The sequence below is a fragment of the Crocodylus porosus genome, unplaced genomic scaffold (genome assembly GCF_001723895.1).
Source record: "Crocodylus porosus isolate Cpor-Errol unplaced genomic scaffold, CroPor_comp1, whole genome shotgun sequence".
Classification (NCBI taxonomy): Eukaryota; Metazoa; Chordata; order Crocodylia; family Crocodylidae; genus Crocodylus; species Crocodylus porosus.
Genome location: NW_017728949.1, coordinates 29,439,946 through 29,462,843, shown reverse-complemented (window position 1 = coordinate 29,462,843; position 22,898 = coordinate 29,439,946). Strand labels below are relative to the sequence as shown.

General features: G+C 42.4%; 2 protein-coding genes across 4 annotated transcripts in view; both read left to right on the top strand.

The window, feature by feature from the left end:
* The first annotated feature begins 254 nt into the window (after window positions 1-254).
* ASNSD1 (asparagine synthetase domain containing 1) lies at window positions 255-11,276 on the top strand. 2 transcript variants are annotated; one of them, XM_019554340.1, is made up of 7 exons: window positions 255-438; window positions 1,121-1,178; window positions 3,125-3,178; window positions 5,002-5,077; window positions 6,790-8,358; window positions 8,913-9,094; window positions 10,917-11,276. In XM_019554340.1, exons 5-7 carry the CDS (start codon window positions 6,883-6,885, stop codon window positions 11,170-11,172), a joined length of 1,914 nt encoding a protein of 637 aa, XP_019409885.1. In that variant the 5' UTR covers window positions 255-438; window positions 1,121-1,178; window positions 3,125-3,178; window positions 5,002-5,077; window positions 6,790-6,882; the 3' UTR covers window positions 11,173-11,276. The 2 variants fall into 2 exon arrangements, with proteins under 2 accessions (XP_019409885.1, XP_019409884.1); XM_019554339.1 differs by lacking the exon at window positions 1,121-1,178.
* A 450-nt stretch (window positions 11,277-11,726) lies between these two features.
* The window catches only part of ANKAR (ankyrin and armadillo repeat containing), a 23,904-nt gene continuing 12,732 nt past the window's right edge, over window positions 11,727-22,898 (top strand). Inside the window, exons 1-8 of one of the 2 annotated variants that reach the window (XM_019554477.1) lie at window positions 11,727-11,831; window positions 12,267-12,894; window positions 14,653-15,090; window positions 15,562-15,725; window positions 16,894-17,009; window positions 19,509-19,689; window positions 20,820-21,039; window positions 22,212-22,253. In XM_019554477.1, the coding sequence (XP_019410022.1) occupies window positions 11,751-11,831; window positions 12,267-12,894; window positions 14,653-15,090; window positions 15,562-15,725; window positions 16,894-17,009; window positions 19,509-19,689; window positions 20,820-21,039; window positions 22,212-22,253 (1,870 nt within the window). In that variant the 5' untranslated portion in view covers window positions 11,727-11,750. Of the gene's footprint in view, window positions 11,832-11,888; window positions 11,983-12,266; window positions 12,895-14,652; window positions 15,091-15,561; window positions 15,726-16,893; window positions 17,010-19,508; window positions 19,690-20,819; window positions 21,040-22,211; window positions 22,254-22,898 lie in introns of those variants that run through there. The other variant, XM_019554478.1, reaches the window with a different exon arrangement.

Genomic DNA, 22,898 nt, shown 5'->3' with positions numbered 1-22,898 from the left:
CAGCAGGGGCACTCCTCGCTCTCCTGCAGCCACACCCATTACTGGTCTCACACAGGCCTTCGCACCTCCCCTCCCCCCACAGCCACAACGCATGCGCACCCCACCCAGCCAGTTACAGCCATAAGATGGGGCAAAGTTCAAGCGGCACCTTCACTGTTTATAATTGCGCATGCTCTGTGCTCCCTTCCCTTGGGCCGAGCCCAACCAGAGGCTTCAGTGCTGTTAGTGAGCATGCGCGGAGAGCGGACGCGCGCGCAATCACCCTGCCGCGTGGGTGGGGAGCGCAAGCTGAGCTGGGGGAATCTGAGGCTAAGCGGAGCGGAGGTGCCGCCGCAGAGAAAAGGCGCTGCGCGCCTGGTGTTTGGGATGTCGGGCCGGGCGCCGCGCAGGGACGAGGAGGAGGCCCGACTGCGCCGCAAGGAGGAGCTGAACGGAAAGGTCGGGTGGAGCGGGGCATGACATGACGCGACGCCACCCGCGCGAGAGCGGCCGTAGTGGATGGTGCGGGGCGCGGAGAAGGCGGGAGCGGCCGCTCGGCTGCGCGAAGTGGACACGAGCGCGGCGGGAGCGGCGCCACGGCCCTGCCCGAGCAGGGCCTTGCCGGTCGCCACCGCCCTGGAGGCGTGTCCGAGAAAGGAATGAATGTTCCTCCCGGACCCAGCGCAAGCAGGCAGAAGGAAAACAGATCTTTCCTTTTCTTTTCCTGGAAGAAAAAGCTCCCCGAAAGCAGCTTCCTGCCTGCCCCGAGTGCAACCTGCTTCGACCTTGCGCTCTTGAGTTTGGTGAAATTCCTGAGCAGTCCCCAGCACCAGACCGGGTGGGCAGGGTCTCGGCAGGGACTGCCGTGGGCCCCTGGGGCAGCATGCACTTGGCAGGGTGGTGGTGGGACAGGCACGTAGGAAGCGCACTAGCAGCCTTAGGCGACAGCAAACCGGGCAACCGTCCAGGACCCCACACTTTATAACAATAAAAATTAATTACATTGAATATTTGTATTATCAATAATGTATTAAGATACTTTGAAATTTCATAGATAGGGCAAAATGAAATTGAAAATGCCTGACTTGCATATAGGTCATCAAAATTAAGCCTCTAAGGGGGCCCCACATGACTTTCCCAGGGCTTCAACAACTCAAAGTCCACTGCTGGGAAGTGGCATGTGGAAGTAGGACAAGCAGGTGGGGGCCAGGGCCAGGATGGTGGGGCTTGGGCATGGGGCACAGCCATGATCTGCTCCCTACATCATAGGGCTGTGCAGGGCATGCATTGCAGCTCTACCTCAGCTCCACTTTGTCACGGCCCTGTGATCCCAGCTCCTTCCCACCTGTCCTGCATCTAATCACCACTTCCTGCCCACCTGCAGTCCCATCCTATCCACTAGCTGAGTGTGCCCTGTCTGGGTGGGGGTCCTGGCTGGTCTTCATGGAGGCCCTGCCTGCCTGCTCTGCCTGGTACCCCCGGCAGTGAGTGTGGGACAGATGGGCCCAAGGCCAGGCCCTGCATCCCCACCTGCATCAGCTCACCAAAATCCTAAAGTTGCTCTCCAGCCAAAATAATTGCCCACCCCTGGTTTCAGACCTCAGTGCAAAATTCATGAATGGAAAGATCCAACCCCAACTGACCTTAAAATATATGGAATTATCATTTATTATTTTGGACAATGTGTGTGACATGTCATGGATGAAGAGTAAGTGTCATTGCATAGTTTATGAGGTGCTTATTTTTCAAAAATCCTTACATTTTTATTATATTTTTATCACTACGTCTTTATTTTTCTGGACAAAAAAAGTAGTCTTCAATGGGAGAAATGTACAATTCAGGAATCAGGCTGTGTAGTGATCACAGACAATTGTAGAAAAAAGGTTCATGTTATATACAAATTCCTTTCCAAGACATCTATTTATGACTAGTTCAGATCCTTTTTTATTTCTAGTTTCAGGTCAAATTAATTTTTGCAAAACGTACTTCTGTTTCAATCAGCAGTGTGCCCCAAAATATCATATAGCTGTTTTTTATGTCTAAATTCTAGACAATTACGTGTGATTAATTTTTTTAGGGCTGACAAATGATAAAATCATTAATCACAATTAAGATTTTATAAAGATTTTAAAAAATAGTTGCAATTAATCACAATTGTGATTACACAATTAAACAATAGTCAGCACCCCCCACCCAACAGCCCGGAGCCGATGCACTCTATGGCTCCTCCCCTGCCACCATCAACAGTGCACAGCTCTAGCCCTGACCCTGGCTCACCCTGCACCCACTCCAGACTTGTGCCGGCCGGAGGAGACCAGTCAGAACCTGCGCACCCTGCCCTGACCCTGGCCCACCCTGTGCCTGCTTCAGACTTGCCTGCCCATGCTGAGCAGCAGCGGCGGTGGCTAGGCTCAGTGCAGGGGAAAAGTTGCCTTGCTGCTGCTAGACCCTTCTTGCTGCAGCTGCCGAGCCCACACCTGAGCTGCCCTGCAGCTCCTCTGCACTGCCCCCACTGCCCTGCTGTGTGGCCCAGAGGCGGCAGTGATGGTGGTGGAGAGGAGCCACAGGACAGCCTCGGCACAAGCTCCAGGTGACTGCAGCAAGAAGGGCCCAGCAGTGGCGAGGGGGAGGGGCCACTGTTCTCCTGCACTGAGCAGCAGCTTGTGCCTGGCTGCTGTCACTGCTCACCATGGGCAGGTGAGTCCAGAGCAGGCATGGGTGGGCTGGGGTCAGGGTTGTGTATGCATGTTCCAGCTGGTCTGCTCTGGTATATTCTGCTGGGCCAAGTCTAGAGAGGGTGCAGGGTGGGCCGTATTTTACCCACCCTTGGTCAAAACAAATTAATTAAATTAAATGTGCAATTAATACTTGTTACGAAAATGAACGCATCAATTTGTTTTGCGTTAATTGTGTACATTAAGTGCATTTAACTGTCAACCCTATTTTTTTAATTGTTTGTCAGTCCCACTGAATTCACTTTTCTTATTCTTCTTTCCATCACGTTTCTAATGTCTAACCCAAAGTAAGCCACGAGAATAGTTCATCTATCTGAAACCGAGGGCAGTGGCTAACAGAAAAATATATGGCACTGATTTTTCATAAGTAAACTCTGGATAGATTTTTTGTTTCTTTCTGTCTTTTTCAGATTAAGGAACAGAAAATTGTAGTTGATGAGCTTTCTAACTTGAAGAAGAACAGAGTGAGTACTAGCAAAGTGAATAGCAAACCTTGAGAAAGCAGACACTGAAAAATAGCAGATACGTGGTATGAGTGTCTTTTTTTATGACAGTGTTTAGATATTGACTCCAGTGAACTTCCCAAAGTGATTTGTTTTTCATGAGTTGATCTCATCTATTTCAGCAGCGTAAGACCTGCCAGAACAAAGTAACGCGCTCCCTTCACTTAAGTTACACAGGTATCAATCTAGATGCTTAAATTCCCATTGATTTCAGTGGGAAACAGAGCCCTTTAACATATTTGGATTTGAGCCTTTGTGCCTATTCTCCTCTTTCTCTTCCCCTCAGAATTGGTTTTGTGTACTAAGTGAACACTTTGAATGCAACTTGTCAAAAGACAGCCCTAGTGGTATATACCACTGATGTTTAAAGTTACAGCCTCTGGGGCACTTCTGGCTCGAGAGCCCTATTATCTGGCCCTCGGTGCTGCCCAAGGGACTTGAAGTTGACCTGCAAGCAGTATGTGGCACACATCGCATGCCCCTGCACACAACATGAAGTGCCTACTCCAGCTACACTGCAACCATGTATCTTCTCTTCTGGATCCAGCATATGTCCTGAAACAGCCAGGTATGGGCTCTGCTGTCCTGGAGTGGACAGCACATGCCCAGAGCTTCTGGTATATGCAGTGCAGTCCTAGAGTGGCAGGCACAGGTGCTGTGATGCATGTTGTGTCCTCTCCAGCTGCTCCAGAACATGTGTTGGATCCAGCATGTAGTAGGCCTGAACTGAAATAGGCTTAGCATGCAGTGTGGATCCGGAGTGGTTGGAGCAGGCACAGTGTGCAGCAGAGGCCTGGAGCAGGTGCTGCCTGCAGCATGGTCCTGGACCAGCTGCCCTGGGACATGCAAAGCATGCGGCACCTACTCCAGGACATGTGCTGGATCCAGCATGCCTTATCTGGACCATAGACCAGTCTTGTTCCACTCATTCAGCCCACAGGGCCAGATGAGTTTGACACCCGTGGTGCCCAAGCATTCTGGCTCTGGAGGTAGGATGAGTAGTGCAGGTAGGGGCTGTATCTGGTGAGTGGGATTGGTCCACAGGTCAGATCCAACATGGGGTTGGTACACAGACATGATCCAGCACCTGGCCTCAACCCCATGCACTGCAAGAGTTTCTTAAGCCAGACCTGGCCTGGCCTGCAGGCTGTGCGTTGAACACACCTGGTACATACCATTTAAGTTGGTCCAAATTCTGGATTTTTTTTTAGATAATCTGAATTTCCGGAGAAGTTTTGATTAAGAGCTTCAGCATTTTATCATGCTCTACTACATGTTACATGATATGTGATAGCATGATATTTAATTGAATTGACTTCTTGTGCATCACATGCACCTGTTCTTAGTTGAGTGACTTTTAATATACTCACTAGAGGGATACTTGCCATTTAAAATGGAGAAATTATGGATATAAGTAATTTTTCTTTTGAAGTCAGTATTTTAAGTAGTTAGTTGTGTCTGATTTTTTGTTTACAATGATTTGCATTGCTTGTAAGTATTCATAAACACTTTTACTTTCAGTTTATGTATATACATTTTTTTTAAATGTCATGCAATTCTTGGATGGGGAAGAAGAATTTAAAATCTCACTGTCATAATGATTTCAATCATAAAATCATTCTCTTAGTAATTCGTCAAGCTTCTGCCATTGGTAGCATTAGAACTTGCAGTACTGAGTCTTGCAATAAGGGTGTTTCTCATGGGGTGAAGCTAGTTTTCCTATGTTGTGGCTGGCCAAGAAGCCTCTCATTTGGTAACAGAAACTTTTTTTTCTTATTTTGCAGAAAGTGTATAGGCAGCAACCCAATAGCAACATATTCTTTCTTGCAGACAGAACAGAAACACTATCTCAATGCAAAAGTAAGTTCTTAACAAATTAGCTAGTGCAGGGGTTTTCAACCTTTTTTAAGAAGTTTATCCCCTCTGATAGCAGCAGCTGGACATGGAGGGGAGGGTGGGACCGGCAGCCACTGTCACTGCCCTGCTTTTCCATGGCTGGTCACATGTGCAGTTCCAGGGGCTGCTGATGGGCCTCGCATACGGCCAATTGTGTGCTGCCCATCAGCAGCCCACAGAGCCGCACATGAGACCAGCCATGGGAAAGTAGTGTGTGGTGGCAGCTGCTTGCGAGCTTCCCCCACCCCCGTAAGGAGGCAGCAGTGCAGGGTGGTGGGTGGTAGCACCTCATCCCTGCCCACCTCTGTGTACCCCCTAGGACCTTTCCAGGTACCCCTAGGGATATGCGTACTTCCAGTTGACAACCCCTGAACTACTGTATCAAGCTGGTATTTTTGGTTATGTTAGAATATAGGGATGTAAATGGTTAAATGACAATTATATTTATACTGCTTACGATTTAGTGACCTCCAGCAGGAACAACCCCAGTCCCTCTTGTCTTTGCCTTGCTCCCAGTGCTGCGTGGGCCCTAGGCCACTGGTAGGCAGCTGGAGACAGGAGGTGGCAGGTGCAGCTGACCCACTAGGGGATGCTGCCCAGCTGCAGAGCCATACCTTCCCTTTGCCCCCATGGGCAGAGGATGAAGCTGGGGCTGTGGACCTCTCCTATGCCTGGTTCCCACCACCATGGGGAGGGAGAGAGGGATGTGCTGGGTCCCCATGGAGTCAAGCAGGGCTTTTCCACTGCAGCAGCAAGACTTCTGGCCCCATGGTGAGTCTGCCTGGTCCCCCTGGAGTGGTGGGGTCTTGGAAGGCTCCTCCATGCTGCCAAGCCAGGCCCTCCCCAGCTCACTCTGGTGGAAGAGGAGGTCTGACTCCAGTGTGGCAGCTTCCACCAGGTGCATTACATCCTTCCCCCTCCCGCCCATAGCACTGGGACCACACAGGGTCTGGTCCAGCACTGAGTAAGGGTTGAGTGCACAGCTGGCTAAGCTTTGGGAGGCACCACGGCAGCTGGTGTAAGCAGTGCTGCATCTAAGAGATTGCCACTGACTCCTCATGGGGTGAGAGGAGTGGTGGTACAGCAGGGCAATGCAGAAGGGATCCCCGGGGAGTTAGGGCTGCAACAGTGCCCCCTAGTGGCTCAGCTGCACCTGCTGCTCAAGCATAGGCACAAACTGAAGACAAGGGCCTGGGGCTGGGGGCAGGGCCATTATTGCTGGATGTCACTAAACTGGACATGAGCTATTGGTTAACTGTTTAACCGATGTAGGTGGAAGAGGTTAAGCAGGTAATTTTTTTAATGATATTTACATTCCTATTAGAATGTGCCTAGTCCTGTGAAGGGAATTCCTGTGATGTTGGGAATTCAAGTTCTGATATTAGCAGTGCGTTTTTCACATAAATTAAAATGTAAGTATCACTTAATGGGAAAATGTTGCAGAAGATTGTTTTATGTCATCATACCAGTGTGTGGCACATTATTAATTTGTTGCTATTTAGACACATTTCAGCATACAATTTTAAAAGTTGTGTATCTTTATGTTTGCATGGATTAGACTAATAGCTGTTGCTGATTTATCAGGTATTCTTTCAAGCCATTATTCCACAATGTTTATCTAATGTTATTGAAGGGATTTTCATTGTTCACTTATTTCCTTTTTTCCCTTTATGCAGACAAACTAGATGAGCTGAAGAAAGCACATCAGGAGATAGAAAATTCAGAGAAGTCTAAAATCAAGAAATAGCTGCTTTAAATTCTGTTTGGCAATGTGTGGCATTTGTTGTGTCATAAGCTTCTCTATTCAACATACCATTGGTGACTTCTTTAAAGAAGATTTGTTATGCAGCCTTAGAAGAAGAGGGCCAAACTGCAGCCAACAGCTGATAAAGACTGAGTCTGATCTCTCTTATCAATGTTTATTTTCTGGCCACGTGCTTCACCTGAGGGGACTGACAACTCCCCAGCCTCTGGAAGACACCAATAACAATGTGTTTCTTTGGAATGGAGAAGTCTTCAATGGAATTCATGTGGGAACCACAGAGAATGACACTAAAATTATGTTTCATCACCTCACGTCATGCAATAATGAATCTGACATTTTGTCACTCTTTTCATCTGTTCAGGGCCCATGGTCTTTTATGTATTACCAGGCATCCACACACTCCTTGTGGTTTGGTAGGGATTATTTTGGTCGCCGTAGCTTGCTGTGGCAATTTAATAATGGGCTTGAAAAGGCTCTTTGTCTCAGTTCTGTAAGTGCTCTTTCTGGATCTGACAATCAATGGCAAGAAGTCCCAGTATCTGGAATATTCAGAATTGATCTCAAGGCCTGTGCTGCAACTAAATCTTTAACTTTAATATTGTATCCTTGGAAATACAGATTCCAAGAGAATGCAACAGAAGAAACACTCAAGGATGGCCTGGATCAGATTTCAAAAGATTTGCCAACCTACATCTCTCTTGCAATGAGTGAACCAAAATTCTGCTTAGTAGCACCAGTTACTCCTTTAAATAGAACAATTCCTGAAATTAAAACTGAATGTCATTGCACTAATTTTTACAGCGATTCAGTTTCTGTAGAAAACCTTCAGAGATTTCTTGCAGAAGATCACAAGAAAAAATTGGTCCATCAGCTCATAGATGTTTTAAGTGAAGCAGTAAAGAGACGTGTTTTATGTCTGTTTAGAGGAACTGATCAGCTAAAGAGAGAAAATCATAGTGTATCTGCTAGGAAAGCACATGTTGCAGTACTCTTTTCTGGTGGTATTGATTCTATGCTTATTGCAGTTCTAACTGATCGACATATTCCTTTGGAGGAACCGATTGATCTGCTCAACGTAGCCTTCATGAGTAAAGAATGTACAAAATCCAAGGGTGCCAGCAAAAAACATGAAAATCAGAAAAATCAACTTGAATTGCTTGCCTGTCAGGAACACTTTAAAGAACTTGATATCGAAACGAGCAATAGCTTGTCTTGCTTCAGTGTTCCTGACCGAATCACTGGCAGGGCTGGACTGAAAGAACTGGAGATGATTAATCCTTCGAGAACTTGGAATTTTGTGGAGATTAATGTTACACTTGAGGAATTGAAAAGAATGAGACAGCAGCACATAAGCCATTTAGTTTATCCGTTGGATACTGTTTTGGATGACAGCATTGGCTGTGCAGTTTGGTTTGCTTCCAGAGGAGAAGGTTTTATTACTAACCAGGGAGATCTGAAGCCATATAAAAGTTCTGCAAAGGTATAGGGTTCTTTGGTTTATGGTTTTATTCGTAAATATGCATTTCAGTTTCAAGAGCTAGAAAGAAACATAAGATACCTACATTCTCTGGAACTGAATAGCAAACTACAGTATATTTGCAGTAGATCAGTGCATACCTGACATGAAAATAGTGTCCGACAAGTGACCACTTAACAGATTTCTGAACTAGACAGGCCACCATCAGAAGCAAGTTAGTTCAAGATATACAATACTGATGTGCTGCAGTGTAATAGTTGTACATAATGGTAGAATATTCAGAACAATTTGATACATTTGTGTACTTTTCAGATCTCATCAGACACCTATTTAACTTTAAAGGCTCCCAATGATTCAATGTAAGTGATATGTTGTTTTATAAGTAGATGGTACACCCAGGCACATCCTATCATTTTAGTCTTACATGTTAAAAGATTAGTATTAGGTTCATTTTCATATTATCTTATGGATAAATATTTGCAATCTCTGACCATTTTCCCCTTTAATTAAGACTTCTAGGTAAATATTAAGAGACATCTTTTTATGCTGTTTTGTAGGTTGTGCTTACAGGAATTGGAGCAGATGAGCAGCTTGCAGGCTATTCCCGACATCGTGTTTGTTTTAAAAAATATGGTTTAGAGGGTCTGATTAAAGAACTAGGAATGGAACTGAGCCGTATTTCCTCTAGAAATCTTGGCCGAGATGACAGGATTATTGGAGATCATGGAAAAGAAGCAAGGTAGCTCTGTTCTATCATGAATCAAAATGTTCCAACTCTGAAGTCCATTTTTCACTGCACAAGAATGTATAAATCCAAATAGTTTTCACATTAAAAAAAAAAATTTAGCACTGTGTGTAGACACATTTGTATACAAACAAAAGTACGTTACCCCTCAAATTTTCCTCTTGGGTTTGTATAATGATGTGTCTGTCTGTGGATGTATGTAGCTGGAGTTAAGCTCAGGCATACACTTTTCACAGCTCTTACTGAACTCCGGCAAAGTTCAAACTGAAAGTACAGCAGGAAAACTTAAATTAATAGTCATTGTAAAGGCATCATTTATTGTAAATAATCTGATTTTGTATCAGAAGCATTGACTTTTGAAAGTAGAATGTATCCCTGTCGTTAGGAAGGCTGCAGGATTTCAGTGTATAAGCTCCTTATTTTTGTATATGCAATTGCTGCTATTCTGCTGGGTGCTTCCTGTGGGGTTTCTGGCCATTAGATTTGTATATCTTGGATTGAGTAATCTCTCTTGAATTTTCCCTCCCTCTTCCGTTCACCCATCCCAAAATGAAAAATCCACCTCCGTGTCTGTTTGTTCCACCTTTTAAGTCCAGCATTTGAGTTGAGATGTGTAGGTGTTTTCCCAGTGCAGACATCTAATGCAGAATATCTTTCTATATATAAACTGTAAATCTGCTTGTAGGACACCAATCATATGAATTTGTGATTTAGTACAAAATGGGTGCGTCTACACATGGCAGTACAGTGCCTTTGTTACTGCTTCGTTATTTAGTACTTCCTTTTGGAAGTAGTAAATGACAGCACAGTAACAGCCCATACTGGCCATGCACCATTATTTTTAACTGCTATGTTGCTGTAGCAACATCCTATAACAAGGGAATGTAACTTTGCTCCAGAGATGTACCAGTGGCATCATGGTTTTTGCCAACAGATGCTGTGGCACTGTAGCATATTGTGTAGATGTGCCGTCTGTATCAGGGGTGACCAACCTGTGGCTCCAGAGCTACATGTGTCTCTTCAGAAGTTAATATGGATCTCCTTGAATCTTCGCACAAGCACACAATGACCAGTTTCTGTTTGGAAGCTGGTCACCATCTGCTTGTGCAAAGATTCAAGGAGATGCATATTTAGTTCTAAAGAGCCGCATGTGGCTCCAGAGCCACAGGCTGGCCACCCCTGCTCTATATAGCATTTTGTGGGGAGAGGGAAGTAACCTGTTGATTTATAAATTTACATAAAACATGAAATATTCAGGTAATAGCCAATGGCAGTAGTCTTTTCCAATCCAAGGAGTTTTTCCTTCGGCAAATATATTTTTTCCTGTCAGGAGTGATACCACAGAATTTCCAGTATAAAGATTTTATTACTTGAACTGTGGAAATTGCTATTCTGTTTTATAGTAGCTTAACATTTTAAGAGCCTGTGATCTTGAAAATGTTATGTTCTGCACAATGCTTTCTGTTTTCTCTTTATTTTTGATGGAAAGCAGCATGTAAAAATAAACCAACCCCAGGATTGTTGTCATTTTTTTCTACTTAAAATTCTTTTTCCTGAGGGAGACTTTTAAAATTTCCAGTTGCTTAAGTGAGGTTGCACATGAGCATGTGGTCATTTTCTCCCATTCCCCAAAATGGCACAGCATTTTTTCCCCTCAGCAATTTAGCACTATCTCTGAATAGCTTTTCTTTGGAAAATAGTTGTTTTCAAGGACCAATATAATTCTGAACTGAGTTTCTGTCCCCTCCATTACACGTGGATTTATCTATCTCAACACCTGTTGACATAATAGTTTTTCATTATATTCTCTTTCTAGGTTTCCCTTCCTTGATGAAGATGTTGTCTCCTTTCTCAACTCTCTGCCCATTTCAGAAAAAGCAAATTTGGCTCTGCCACGAGGAATTGGTGAGAAATTCCTTCTGCGTCTGGCAGCTAAGGAGCTTGGTCTCACAGCCTCCACCGTTTTGCCCAAGAGAGCAATGCAGTTTGGATCCCGGATTGCCAAAATGGAAAATAGCCATGAAAAGGCATCTGATAAGTGCAGCAGACTCCAGTCAGTGGCAGGAGACTGATTGTAGGAGACCATCCCGGGCCTTGTTTGCAGTGCTGGACAAGACTTCCATGTTGTTGTTCTCCTCCGTGGATGTTCAATAAAGCAGGTCTTTGTTTAAAAGCTCCGTTGGTGTCTGCCCCCTTAATGTAACTGAAAACTTCCTCTGGCCTTGGTGCTAGTGAGCCAGGAGCCTTCCCATCCCTGGGGGAAGTGAGGCAGCCAGGGCTTCATGGAGCCCTCACGCTGCTCCCGTTATGGCTGTGCCCCCGGAGCTGTGGAGAAGGCTCCATCTCACTGCCTGCTATAGCCTGAAATGAATAGGCAGGTGAGTAGGCCTGAGGGCTTCCCCCAGTACCCCCCCAGCGGGCTGAGCTGGGCCGCACCACAGGCCTGGGCTCTGCACGTCCCCGCGGGTCCGCAGGGTGGCAGCGCGCGTCCGTTACGGCCACGCGGCTCCCGATAGGACGGGACTAGACGCGTCCCGCCTCCCCGCATCGCGGGCTCCAAGCGCCGGGCCGACGCGAGACAGGGACCTCGCTTGGCCGGCGCATGCGCAGATCTCTCGACCGGCAGTCCCGCTCCCGTGCGGGTGTTGCCATGGCGCTGGCCCGCGTCTCTCTGGCGACAGCTCGCTGCAGCTCCGCTAGCCGCTGCGGCTCAGCGTCCGGGCCCCGACAGGTCGGCCCTCGTGACTGGGGCGCGGGCGGACGAGTCCCCACCCCCGCGACTCTGCCTGTTTCCAGCCTTTTCCCTGGGCTCCCCGCGCGGCTTGCCTGTAAAACGGGCCTGCGACAGCGCCGCTGTCATCGTTTCTTCCAGAGAGGCGGAGGTGTTGGAGCCCCGGGTGCCAGTCTCCAAAAAAGAGCAAAAGAGAAAGAAAAGCAGGCGGGGCTGGTCCATAGCGCGGCCCGGCACCAGGCTTGTGCCTGCTTGGGGGGGTGTCTCGGCCTGGGGTGGTAGAGGGGGAAGCATTTCGAAATACAGCAAATCTTGAAATAGTTTGGGATAGTTCAGATGTGTATAAGAATCCCGCCCTTGACAGAAACGCATAATTCATTTACTCAAACATCTGGTTAAATAACCATCGTGCTCATTTGTCTTGTGTTTCCTTAGGAGCCTGGTGTGGAAAGCACCTGTTGCAGGATGATGAGGCCTTCCAGGAAAACACTGCCTAGAATTGAGCCAGCAGATGAGGCAATGTACTTAGCAAACCTAGCAGTTCAGAGAAATGCCAGCGCCTTCTTTGACAAATTTGATCGCAGTGAGTTACAGGAATTGCTGACTACTGCTTCTTCTAGCTGGCTGGCTTCAAAAGATGACCTGCGCCATCCGCTAGAACTGCCCAGTGGACTGATAAGTCAGCTGAGAAACATAAGTTTCCCCACTATAGTTGTGCTAGCTCCAGTGGACCCAGATGTGCCTTTGGACTGCAAAGAAATCCACCAGATTGTGAGAGAATTGGCAGTTGGCATTTACTGTTTAAACCAAATACCTTCCATCAGCTTAGATGCCAATTATGATCAAAGTACTTCTTGTCAGCTTCCTCCAGCTTACTTTGACACCAGAATTGGTCAAATTTTGATCAGTGTTGACTATATGCTAAAAGCATTATGGCATGGGGTATATATGCCCAAAGACAAGCGTGTTCGGTTCTCTGAGCTCTGGCGTTCCAGCATGGACATTGATATAGATGGGAAGCCCCAAACAGAAAAAAACATTGTTTCAGAGTTTTGTTCAGCAGGTGAGTAAAATCCAATATTTTCCGATTTTTTTCATTCATTATTTAGGAATTTATGAAAATGAATCAAGGAAAACGAAAAATTCTGCAAGGGGTATTCTTTGGAGCTAGTGCTGTCATTTGAAAAAGGTAGATTGCAGGACATCTGGAAAACAAAAATAAATAGATTTTAATAACCATATTTTGAAAGGAGTGTGGGTCTCATTAAGACACCCAAATGAACCTTGGCTTCATGAAAGCTTATTTATCTTGCCTTTAAATGTTCAAAAGTATTCAACACTCACCAGGTCTATTTGAGAATAATAAAAATACCCAGGTTCTGAGATCCTGTGAAAATCTAACCTTAATTCAGCAGAAACATTTTTCTAACATGATTTATGTGAAGGGTTTTTTAGATCACTTGCTCTTGGTAGTTGCTATTTTAAATAACCTGTTCTTTTAAAATGTAGTAAATGAGGCTTAGCTAAAACTAAAACAGTTCTTCAGACAAGGACATTTGTACCCAGAAGCTTGCAAAGAAGAATTTTTCCAACTTTTTGAGTCGGTCTAATAAAAGATATCTGATTTTCCCAAAGAACCTTGTCTACCTATGTCCTTAGACCGACACAGCTACAACTTATACTCCTGAAATAAGCCCTTATATTCTAAAAGCTGTAAGAATAGCTGATGGTTGCGAAAGGTAATAAAATATAGTGCAAGGTCACTCACTGGCTAATCTCAGTCCCAATTTGCTAATGAGACCCTTGCCCTACCTTCAATCCAACTAGTAATGAGACAATTACCATTACTCTTTGGTGGTATGTAAGAATTAGTGTCATCACTTCAATACCTAGGGCAAGCGTGAATATTACCGCCAGTATTTGGAGTGGCTTTGTAATCACCCAGGTCCTGTTACAATCAGTGATTTTCCAGTGACCTTAATCAGGCCCTAATTGGCAGTTTAAGAGGAGAGTAACTGCTCTTTCACACTTTGTGGTGTTTCTACCAGAGCATGAACAAGGCCCACTGGTGAGGGAATGTGGGGATGATTAGATTGCTGCATCAGAGTTTTAACTATTCTGCAGCTAGGTAGAGACTTTGTGCTTTAGGACTGATTATTTGGCATTTTCAATAGCATTAAATTCACTTGAGAAAGGTAACCTGACACACTGGTCTATGGTTGTATTCATGTGTTTTACAGAATACGTGAATGAACCAATTCTAATATTATAAAAGCCTGTCTGTCTGTAATGCTTTATTCGTGCTCTGATTGGCTGATGGAAACAGCCAATCAGAGTGCTCCAAGCATGGGGGAGTGCTGCCATGATTCCGAGGCCGCGCCAAGGACCAGACAAGCGCTGCTGGCCTCAGTTCCCCCACGCTGCTCCCTGCAAGAGGCAGAACAGAAGCAGCATGGGGCATTAAGTGGAGGCACTCCATCCCAGCCCTGCCACCCCCATCATTCTTGCCGGGCAATTGGTTAGTAACAATAAAAGCATGTCTAAAAGAACAGTGAGGGAAAAGAGCAGCTCTTATAGGGTAATTCCTTAATCTGTCCCAAGTGTCGTTAAACATTGAACTGGCTTATTCAGTTTTGTATATCGAAAGGTATAATATAAAGGTAAGTAGATACTATTCTACAATTCTGTAAATAAAAACTTGTCAGAACTAAACCATTGTACAAAATTATTTTTGTGTCCGGCAACACTTTTAAAAATATGTTTCAACAGCATCTGTTAGACTGATAGATATTTATGCAGATCTTCTTTGTGCATGATGTAGGTCTAGCTGATCTTTCCAATGACCCAGATTTTGAGAGAATCTATGATGAAAACATGAATGAAGATCCAACTTATAATCCTAACAGCGCACAAGAAAAACGTCTCTTTATGCAGTATGCAGATAATATACTACTGAAGTTAACATTTGGTACTACCCAGATTCAGCAGCATGAAAATGTGTTTAAATTTGATGCAATATACAGGCTTACTAATTTGATAAGAATGACGGAGGATCACCTCGATACTGTAACGTATCAAAGGTTGCAGCAGAGGTTGGCTCTTCAGCAAAAGCTTGTGAAGAAGCACTTAGAGAATAAAACAGAAATCCGTAAGAATATACAATACCTAAAGATAATGAGCTTTCTGATTCCACTTTTAATTGGTTTTAAAAGAAAGATGAAAATTCCAAATTTAAATAAACTTCTGCAGCCATATTCAGGTAAGAGGATTATAAAAGAGCTTTTTAAGGCTTTATAAATTTTATGTCACTCAAATATATTTCAATTGCTTATAAAACCATTTTATTATCTGTTACATATTCTGAAACTTTAATAAAATGTGAATTTATTTCAAAATGGACTTCAGTCTGTGTGAAAAACTAGTTATTTGTCCATAAGATTAATAGTTGTATAACACCTAACTGGCAGATAATATAAATATATGTTGTTTTACAGTGAACCAGGTTTGTCCTTGATTTAAAATTCTTGAAATGTTCAAGTTGTACCAGAAATGATTTTGGTCTAGGTAATGTATTCCAGAATAGCATAATAAAATGATTCCTTGCTGAAACATAGCAATGTCTAGCTATTTTTATCTTAAGATTTTGAGATACTATTAAAATACATTTTTAATACACTAACTTACTGTTATGGTGTTTGCTCCTTAAAAGAAGGTGTGTCTCTTTTTGTAGATGATAAAGTTAAGACTGAACGAGAATTGCCTCCATTTTTGCTTGGACCAGATTTTAAATGCCAACATTTCCAGTGTGCACAGAATGAGTATTTTCATGTCCACGGAGGAATTGAATTTGATGTTGGAACACCTTCAGTTGAGGATGTCTTGGAAGAGATCAAGGTTTTAGTTCAATGTTCTCAATGTAATTTATGAATATATGTTTGCAGTATAAGGGAATATTCTACTTGGTTAAAAATAGCTATATTGCTAAAAAAATTAAAAATCATGTGGTTTATCTGTGTTTCAGGGTAGAGGAAATGCAGTAGAGGTAGGCTACGGTAATACAGCCATGTTTCCTTATAGTAAAGTTTCACTGTTACCTGTTTACTCCATTGCCATGTAACAAGTGTAACAGATTATATGGAATGCACGAGCTTTCAAATGAGGGAAGAATGATATATTATTTCTCCACTTCCTAAAAAGCTTACATGTACTCAAATGTATTTCTTTTCCATTTTTTCTTCCTATGACTCTATTTCTTAAGTTTGCGAATGCTTTTATGTGTATCTTCATAGTATATAGACAGAGAATTCAGGTCAGTGCTTTACGTTCTGCATCCTATAGAAAGGAGAGGTTTTCATTTACTGTCCCAGAAATCTTAGTTTCATTTAAGTCAGTAGCAAGATGCCAATCAATATAATTAGGATCAAGATATCACCTTTAGGCTCTACGGTACAGGACTTTCACCTCATGTACTAAAAAAGCTGCTAATGCAATCTAGTTTTACCTGATTTTTTCCTTAACTGGTTTATACAGATCATAGGGTACCCCTTGTCATCTTTAATATCACAGACATGGTTAATGGTAGAGTTCAGAACCTTCTCTGGAAAAACAGTGAACTGTGGTAATGCCTACTACCTTTTCAGCTGTGGCTCCTGGCATGAGACTTCCAATTGGAGGCAAATTACCATAAGGATGTAGGGGACAAGGCTAATTTTAAAATGACAGAGCATCAAAAACTGTTCATTTGGGAAGGGTCAAACTACCCGTCCAGGCTAAAGATAGGCATTGCTTTAGTACCTAATATCAAGACTGTCCCCTGAGGGAAACTTCATATTAGGCATAAACTTAATTTGAGCAACCCTGAAAACAATCCATATGCAGATACCAAGTGATAGTCAAGATAAATTTAGCTTGGATTTCAGTCTGAATGTATTGCCTAATTTCAGATAAGATTTAAATTGTTCTGCTTTTGGTGACTGTGACTTCGGTGAGGTTGTAGTTCTAACAATTACTTTATAGATCTGAACCTCTCCTTGCAGTTAATGTAGAAATTATTTCTATTTAGGCTGTCTATGATGACATACAGAATTGTTCATCAAACAATATAGCCCAGTTACTAGACCCAGATACACCATACAGAGAACATTACCCCATACCAGTCATGGAGTTTGATGGTAAGAGGTAAGGAATATGCATAATTATGTATGTTCAGATGTGTAAATCTTGCCAAAAGTGGTAGTTCAGTCCATTGCTATTTTCAGAACAACTATTGATTATTTGAACTATAAAACAAGAAATCATAGTAACATGTTAGGATGGTACAGAGAGGGTTATTCTAGTTCAGTTGAGAGAATATGATTTGATCAATTTAATTTAAGCTAATATATGGTTAAAACATTCCTTACAGTATATTAGAATGAGAAAAGAGGATTTTTCCTGTTTTTCAATTACTGTAATATTAGTGTGTCCCACACAACTTCTATTAAGTATTCTCAGCTGTACCCACACAACTTCTATTAAGTATTCTCAGTTATAGAAAATTATTTAAGTGTTTGTTATTCAAACATAAATAATTAGAGGACTTTAAAATGTGCTTTTGTTTATATAGTTCATCTGTCTTCCTTTTGAGTTGAGATACTGAGAAAAATGTTAATTTTTTTTTTAATAGCAGTGCCAGCTGTTGTGGTGATGCCGCTTGACACACAACATTAGTTTTAGTGGTTCTCTGACAGTTTACATAAGCTAAGGACTGGTATATGTGTTTTTATTGTGTATATCACAGGATCATATTATAAAATTACCCCAAGGAAATGCGGGGCTGGTACAGACATTCATGCCTTTGCTCTGAATCATGAGGTCTAGGCCATTCCTGACAAGAGTCTGTCTAGTATTTTTTTTTTATAACAAGCTTTATTTAATTCATTGGTACTTTTACTACACTCCTCAGTCGTCTTTTTTCCAAAGAAAACAGAGCCCCTTTCTTTCAGTCTTTCCTTATAAGTCATGTTTTCCAAGGCTTTTATCCTTGTAGCCTTCCTTTGGACATTTTTCAGTCTGTCTGTATCTAAAACATGACATCCAGACCTTGTGATACTTCTATTCATACATCTTGGACTTATATTTGTCTTTCTCACAACACCATCATCCTGTTGACTAACTCAGTTTGGGTACACGTTAACCCCAGATCCTTTTCTGTAGTACTGCTTCCTGGCTGGTAACTCCTCAGTTTATATTTTTGCATTTGATTTCTCCTCTGTAAGTGTTACACTTTACACCTATATTTATTGAATTTCATCTTGTTTTTTTTGGATCATGTCTACAGTTTGGCTAGACCATTTGAATTCTAACCATCATCCAAAGTATTAGCAAACTCTTCTAGCTTGTACAATTCACATATTTTATAAATATGTTGTCAGTTTCATCATCTAAGTCATTAATGAAAACACCAAATAGGATTGATCTAGGAGAGACCTTTCTGTGCAGGATCATTTTGGATAGGGATTAATAACCCATTTAAGTAATTAGAATAACATGTATGTAGGAAAGTAAAATGATAAGAAAATATTATATGACTTTTAATATATAAAAATAACACGTATGTGATGGGTAGATTCTATTAATTAAGTATTCTTGCATGATCATGAACTAAAACCTCCTAAAGACAATGGCAATACTACCTTCCAGAAAAGGAAGAAAAGGAGTTTATGTTCTCTGACAAAATGAACTGTACTTAGGAGTGTTAAATAGAGGGAAAGGCTGAGCTATGGAACTGCAGGTTAAACCAAGTTGTAAAAAAAGGTCCAACAAATATAACCAAAGTATGAAATTTTGTCCCCTGCACTAGGGAGGAAAAGCAACATGCCCTTAAGGGAGATATAGAAAGAGAAAGAAACATAAGGAGGAGCTGTATTAACAATAGTGTCATGGATAAGATGAGCATGTTTCCTTTGATAGAGAATGGCCACCTGTAGGTTGGGAAGGCAGATACCCCGGAAATACATTAGAAAATATAAAGGAATTAAAAAAAACCCCAAAAAACCCTAAGTAATGCAGGTTCAGTGCTTGTGCTGGTGATCAGTGCTTGGAGCAATATAAGTACGAATCCAGAACTCCTTGGCCTATCCTTGCTGTGAGTCTGATCAGTCTTCTGAGCACCCAATTAATCATTATGGCTATGTCATTTTTATATTACAATGCTTTTATACATTACGTAACTATATAGCAAGCAGCTATGTAGTAAATGCTGTAGTGATGTGGCATAGTACTGCTTAGTACCATAAGACATGTTTGGAGTAATCCTTAAAATTAAGCTATCTGGCTTTAGCTCTTAATAGAAGAATTTTCAACAGCCTTGGTCTGTTTGACTCCCAACATTCTCTCAGGGTGACAGTGAACCACAGGTAACTTTTCTTTGAATGTGGTTTTTCAGCCAGTCACATATTCATGTTATAGTAGTTTCATCTAGAGTTCTAGACCATTTCCCTAACTTGCTTATGAGCATGTTATGGGAGACAATTTCAGAAACGTTACTACAGTCAAGATATTCTACAGCTGTGGCTTTCTGCTTCACCACTAAGCCATCTACCTTGTCACAGAATAAAGGTAAAATATTACAGTGCAGAGTATGCAGAACAGGTAAAACCTGTATGCTTTTTAACATTTTGTTTTGTTTTATTACAGCTACTATGTGATATCCATTGAATTAGAAGCTTTCTATCAGCAGATGTATAAAACCCCTTGGTGGGGAGCTATACATGAAATAATAAATACACTGAAGCCTAAAAGGTTGCCATTAACAGATATGCAGTCACTTGAGCAATTCAAGAAAAGATTTGGCTATAAGGAAGCTATTAAATGCAAGGTATAATACTGTCAAAATTGTTCCCCCTTGGATCTGAAAGTGAAACTGTGTTCTTTAGGTTCATAGATCATTACCAGTGGTGATAATTCTGCAGACAAAATTCTACATTCAGTAATATCTATAGAACTCCACCAATGAAATGTAGTTATTTTAAGAGTTTTGTCCCTTAAAAAAAATTAAAAGATTAGAGCAATGGTTGGCAACCTATGGCCTTTCCTTTGGTGGTAGGAATCCAGAACTGTCTGGACTCTCTGTCATGTTGTACTCACCTGGGGCTCAGGAACAGGGAAGCTCTCCCTGCACTAGATCATAGCAGCCAACAGAGGGGGGTGTGTGTGTGGCAGGAGGAGGGGTTCAGTGTTACACAGTGTACCATGGTGGTGCAGAAAAGAGGTGGTGGCAGCCATGGACAGCAGAAGGCCAGGGATAACTGAGCTTAGCCAACACTTCACCCCACAACTAATTTCACGGAGGCCAGCAACAGCAGCAGCACCATGGTGCTGCCATCTTGCAGCACCCAGCGGCTCTCAGCACCACTGCCACACCTCCACCAGCAGCACGCACCAGCCCCACAATGGCCCTTAGCCTGCCTCCCACCACCTCTGCAAATATTATCTTCTCCCACCGCTAGTGGTGGCAGCTATCTACCTCCAATCAGCCACATACCTAGACTCCTCGTGGCACTGGACGAACTTTTAGTATTGAGCTCCCCTTTGCTAGAGATAATAATAATAATAATTTTTCAATTACCATTTTCAAGCCCCCTTTCTTTCCGGGCCTCAGGTGGCTACCCAGTTCACCCATGCCTGTGTCCACCCCTGCCTCCAGTCTAAATTGGTCATTCTGGCCCTAACTGGAAAATGTTATTGATCCCTGGAATAGAGGGTAAGGCCATTTAGTTAACACTGTCATCTTTTATGTAGTTATTTTCAGACGTAGATCACAAGCTGATGTAAATTTGATGAACATTCTTTTAAATCAGTAGAACTACAGATTTAGACCTCCTGAAAATATGTCTCAGCATAGCTCAACAATTTTAAGAATTATTGGTTGCTTCTTTAGTGTGTCCTTTTCCAATAAATGTTTTATGCCTCTTTGATATTAATACTGTCTTTTTTACATGGATTTAGAGTTTGCCATATGGTATGAAGTCTGCGGCTAAGAGAGGACTAGCTGCTATCTTCCATACATTTTGTCGTAAAACATCTAGCTCCAGTCTCTGTGTTGTAGATGAATCAGGTTATGCTCTTCTTCATCATGCTTCTATGCACAACCGTATTGCAATTATCTGTCAGCTGATTAAATCCCATTTGAATATCAATCAGAGGCAGAGTGTTCACTCACTCCTAGGTGAGATAATGAAATAAGTTGGGAAGTTAAGATTTTGGGGCCCCATATTCATTCTTTCGTTCTGTGGGCAGCAGTGAAATTGTTTGTTTTGGAGAGTTGTAGAAGGAGGGAATACCAGCCCCATGACTGCTTCCTAAACCTTATATAAGCCTGTCTTTAGGAGTTCATGGGGATCTAGATCTGTAAAGTAGGATGGAAGGAGCTGGGCAAGCCAGTCAGCCTATGTCTGTCTCATGCTCTCTATTCAAAATCTGTAGGGTACAGCAATGCATATTACAGCTGTATTATATTTGGGATCTCCAAAGTCTGTGGGTTTCTTGATGTGAGAATTGAAATAAGTTCTATAGTTGCCCTCCTTTTTTTTGTGAGAAGCATGGGGTTTTTTATAATATATTTTATTGTACCAACTGAATAATTGGGAGAGATGTTAGGTCAGCTTTCACACACACCGTGCGCTTCCTAAGGACTGAGAGAGAAGCAGAGACAGCCTAAGCTAGGAGTGCCAAATATCTGGTCTATGGAGCTGTGATACCTGACCTATAAGTTTCCTTGAGGGGCCAGAAATTTGCATCAGGGAGAGTGAGAACAGAGCCTGCTGCCTAATTCTGGTGGTCCAGAGCCCTGTTGGTGACATGTTGTTGGTGGTGGCAGCTGTCTTAATTCCCACAGCAGCCTAAGTTGACACAGCACCTCTTACCCTGTTGCCAGCAGAGGTGGGCCTAGATGTGGCCTGGGGTGCAAAGGAAGTTTGACTTTCTGACCTAAGCTAAATACCAGATAAAACAATTACTATGATTTGTTTTATAAATATTTTGTATATTGTTTTTTCTACCACTTTCTTTTGTAAGGTGTCCATGATCAGAAAGCTAGGCCTCTGGCTGTGGTCAGGAAAGGGATAGCAAATTCATTTGTGTAGGAATAATGTATTTCATGGGAAGTATCAGTGTCTTGGAACTTCTGAGCAACAGCAGACTTCACTTGCCAGAAATTCTCTTGTTGTCTGTGGCACGCGTTTTTGTAAATTTTGGCTTCTGCTTTTATCGTCACATTTATTCTTTTCATTATTTTCTGTAGCCTTTAAGATTCCATTTTGTTTGATTTATGACCTATCCACTACATAGATCTATAAAAATATTATAGAAGCTAGTGATTACAATTATATTTTGTTTTAGGAAGACGTGTATATAAAAGTGACATCAAGGTGGGAAAAGCTGGTAAGTTGTGAATTGAATACGGTGAGACTGTTACATATTTTTGTAATTATGGATGTGTAGTGTATGTGAACAGGAAAGAGAAGATTCAGTAGTTTCCTGAAAACTAGAAATTAGTCATCTGGCCAAATCTTGTCTCTACTTATTTTTTACTAAGGAAAATCTCCCAGTAGAAATAGAACATATAACTAACTGCCTAAGATGCATTATGCATATACAGATTTCCCTTGCTTTATGCTGTGCATGAATTCCTGGAAAATGGAGCATAACTTGAATTCACATAAAGGGAACACACTTTTCAAGTAACAAATAGGGATATGTTCCAAGACCTCAACTGTACTGACCCCAAGACCCATTTCTACCACTTTTACATGACAATTTTGGTACTCACCAACAGCACACACAACAGTACACACAAGCACAGGGCACTTTCATAATGGGGATGGCAACTACAGAAACATGTCACAGATAACAAGCGAGGAGCACACATCCACACAGGAGACTATATTTTGGTGTTCATTACTTCTACAATGAACTGCACAAAGCAGCTTACTGCGGGCTTCCACCACACACATTGCATAAGAGTGAATTTACCTCACATATAACGAATTTTTGGTATAAAAAGGGTCATCGCATAAGAGTGAATTT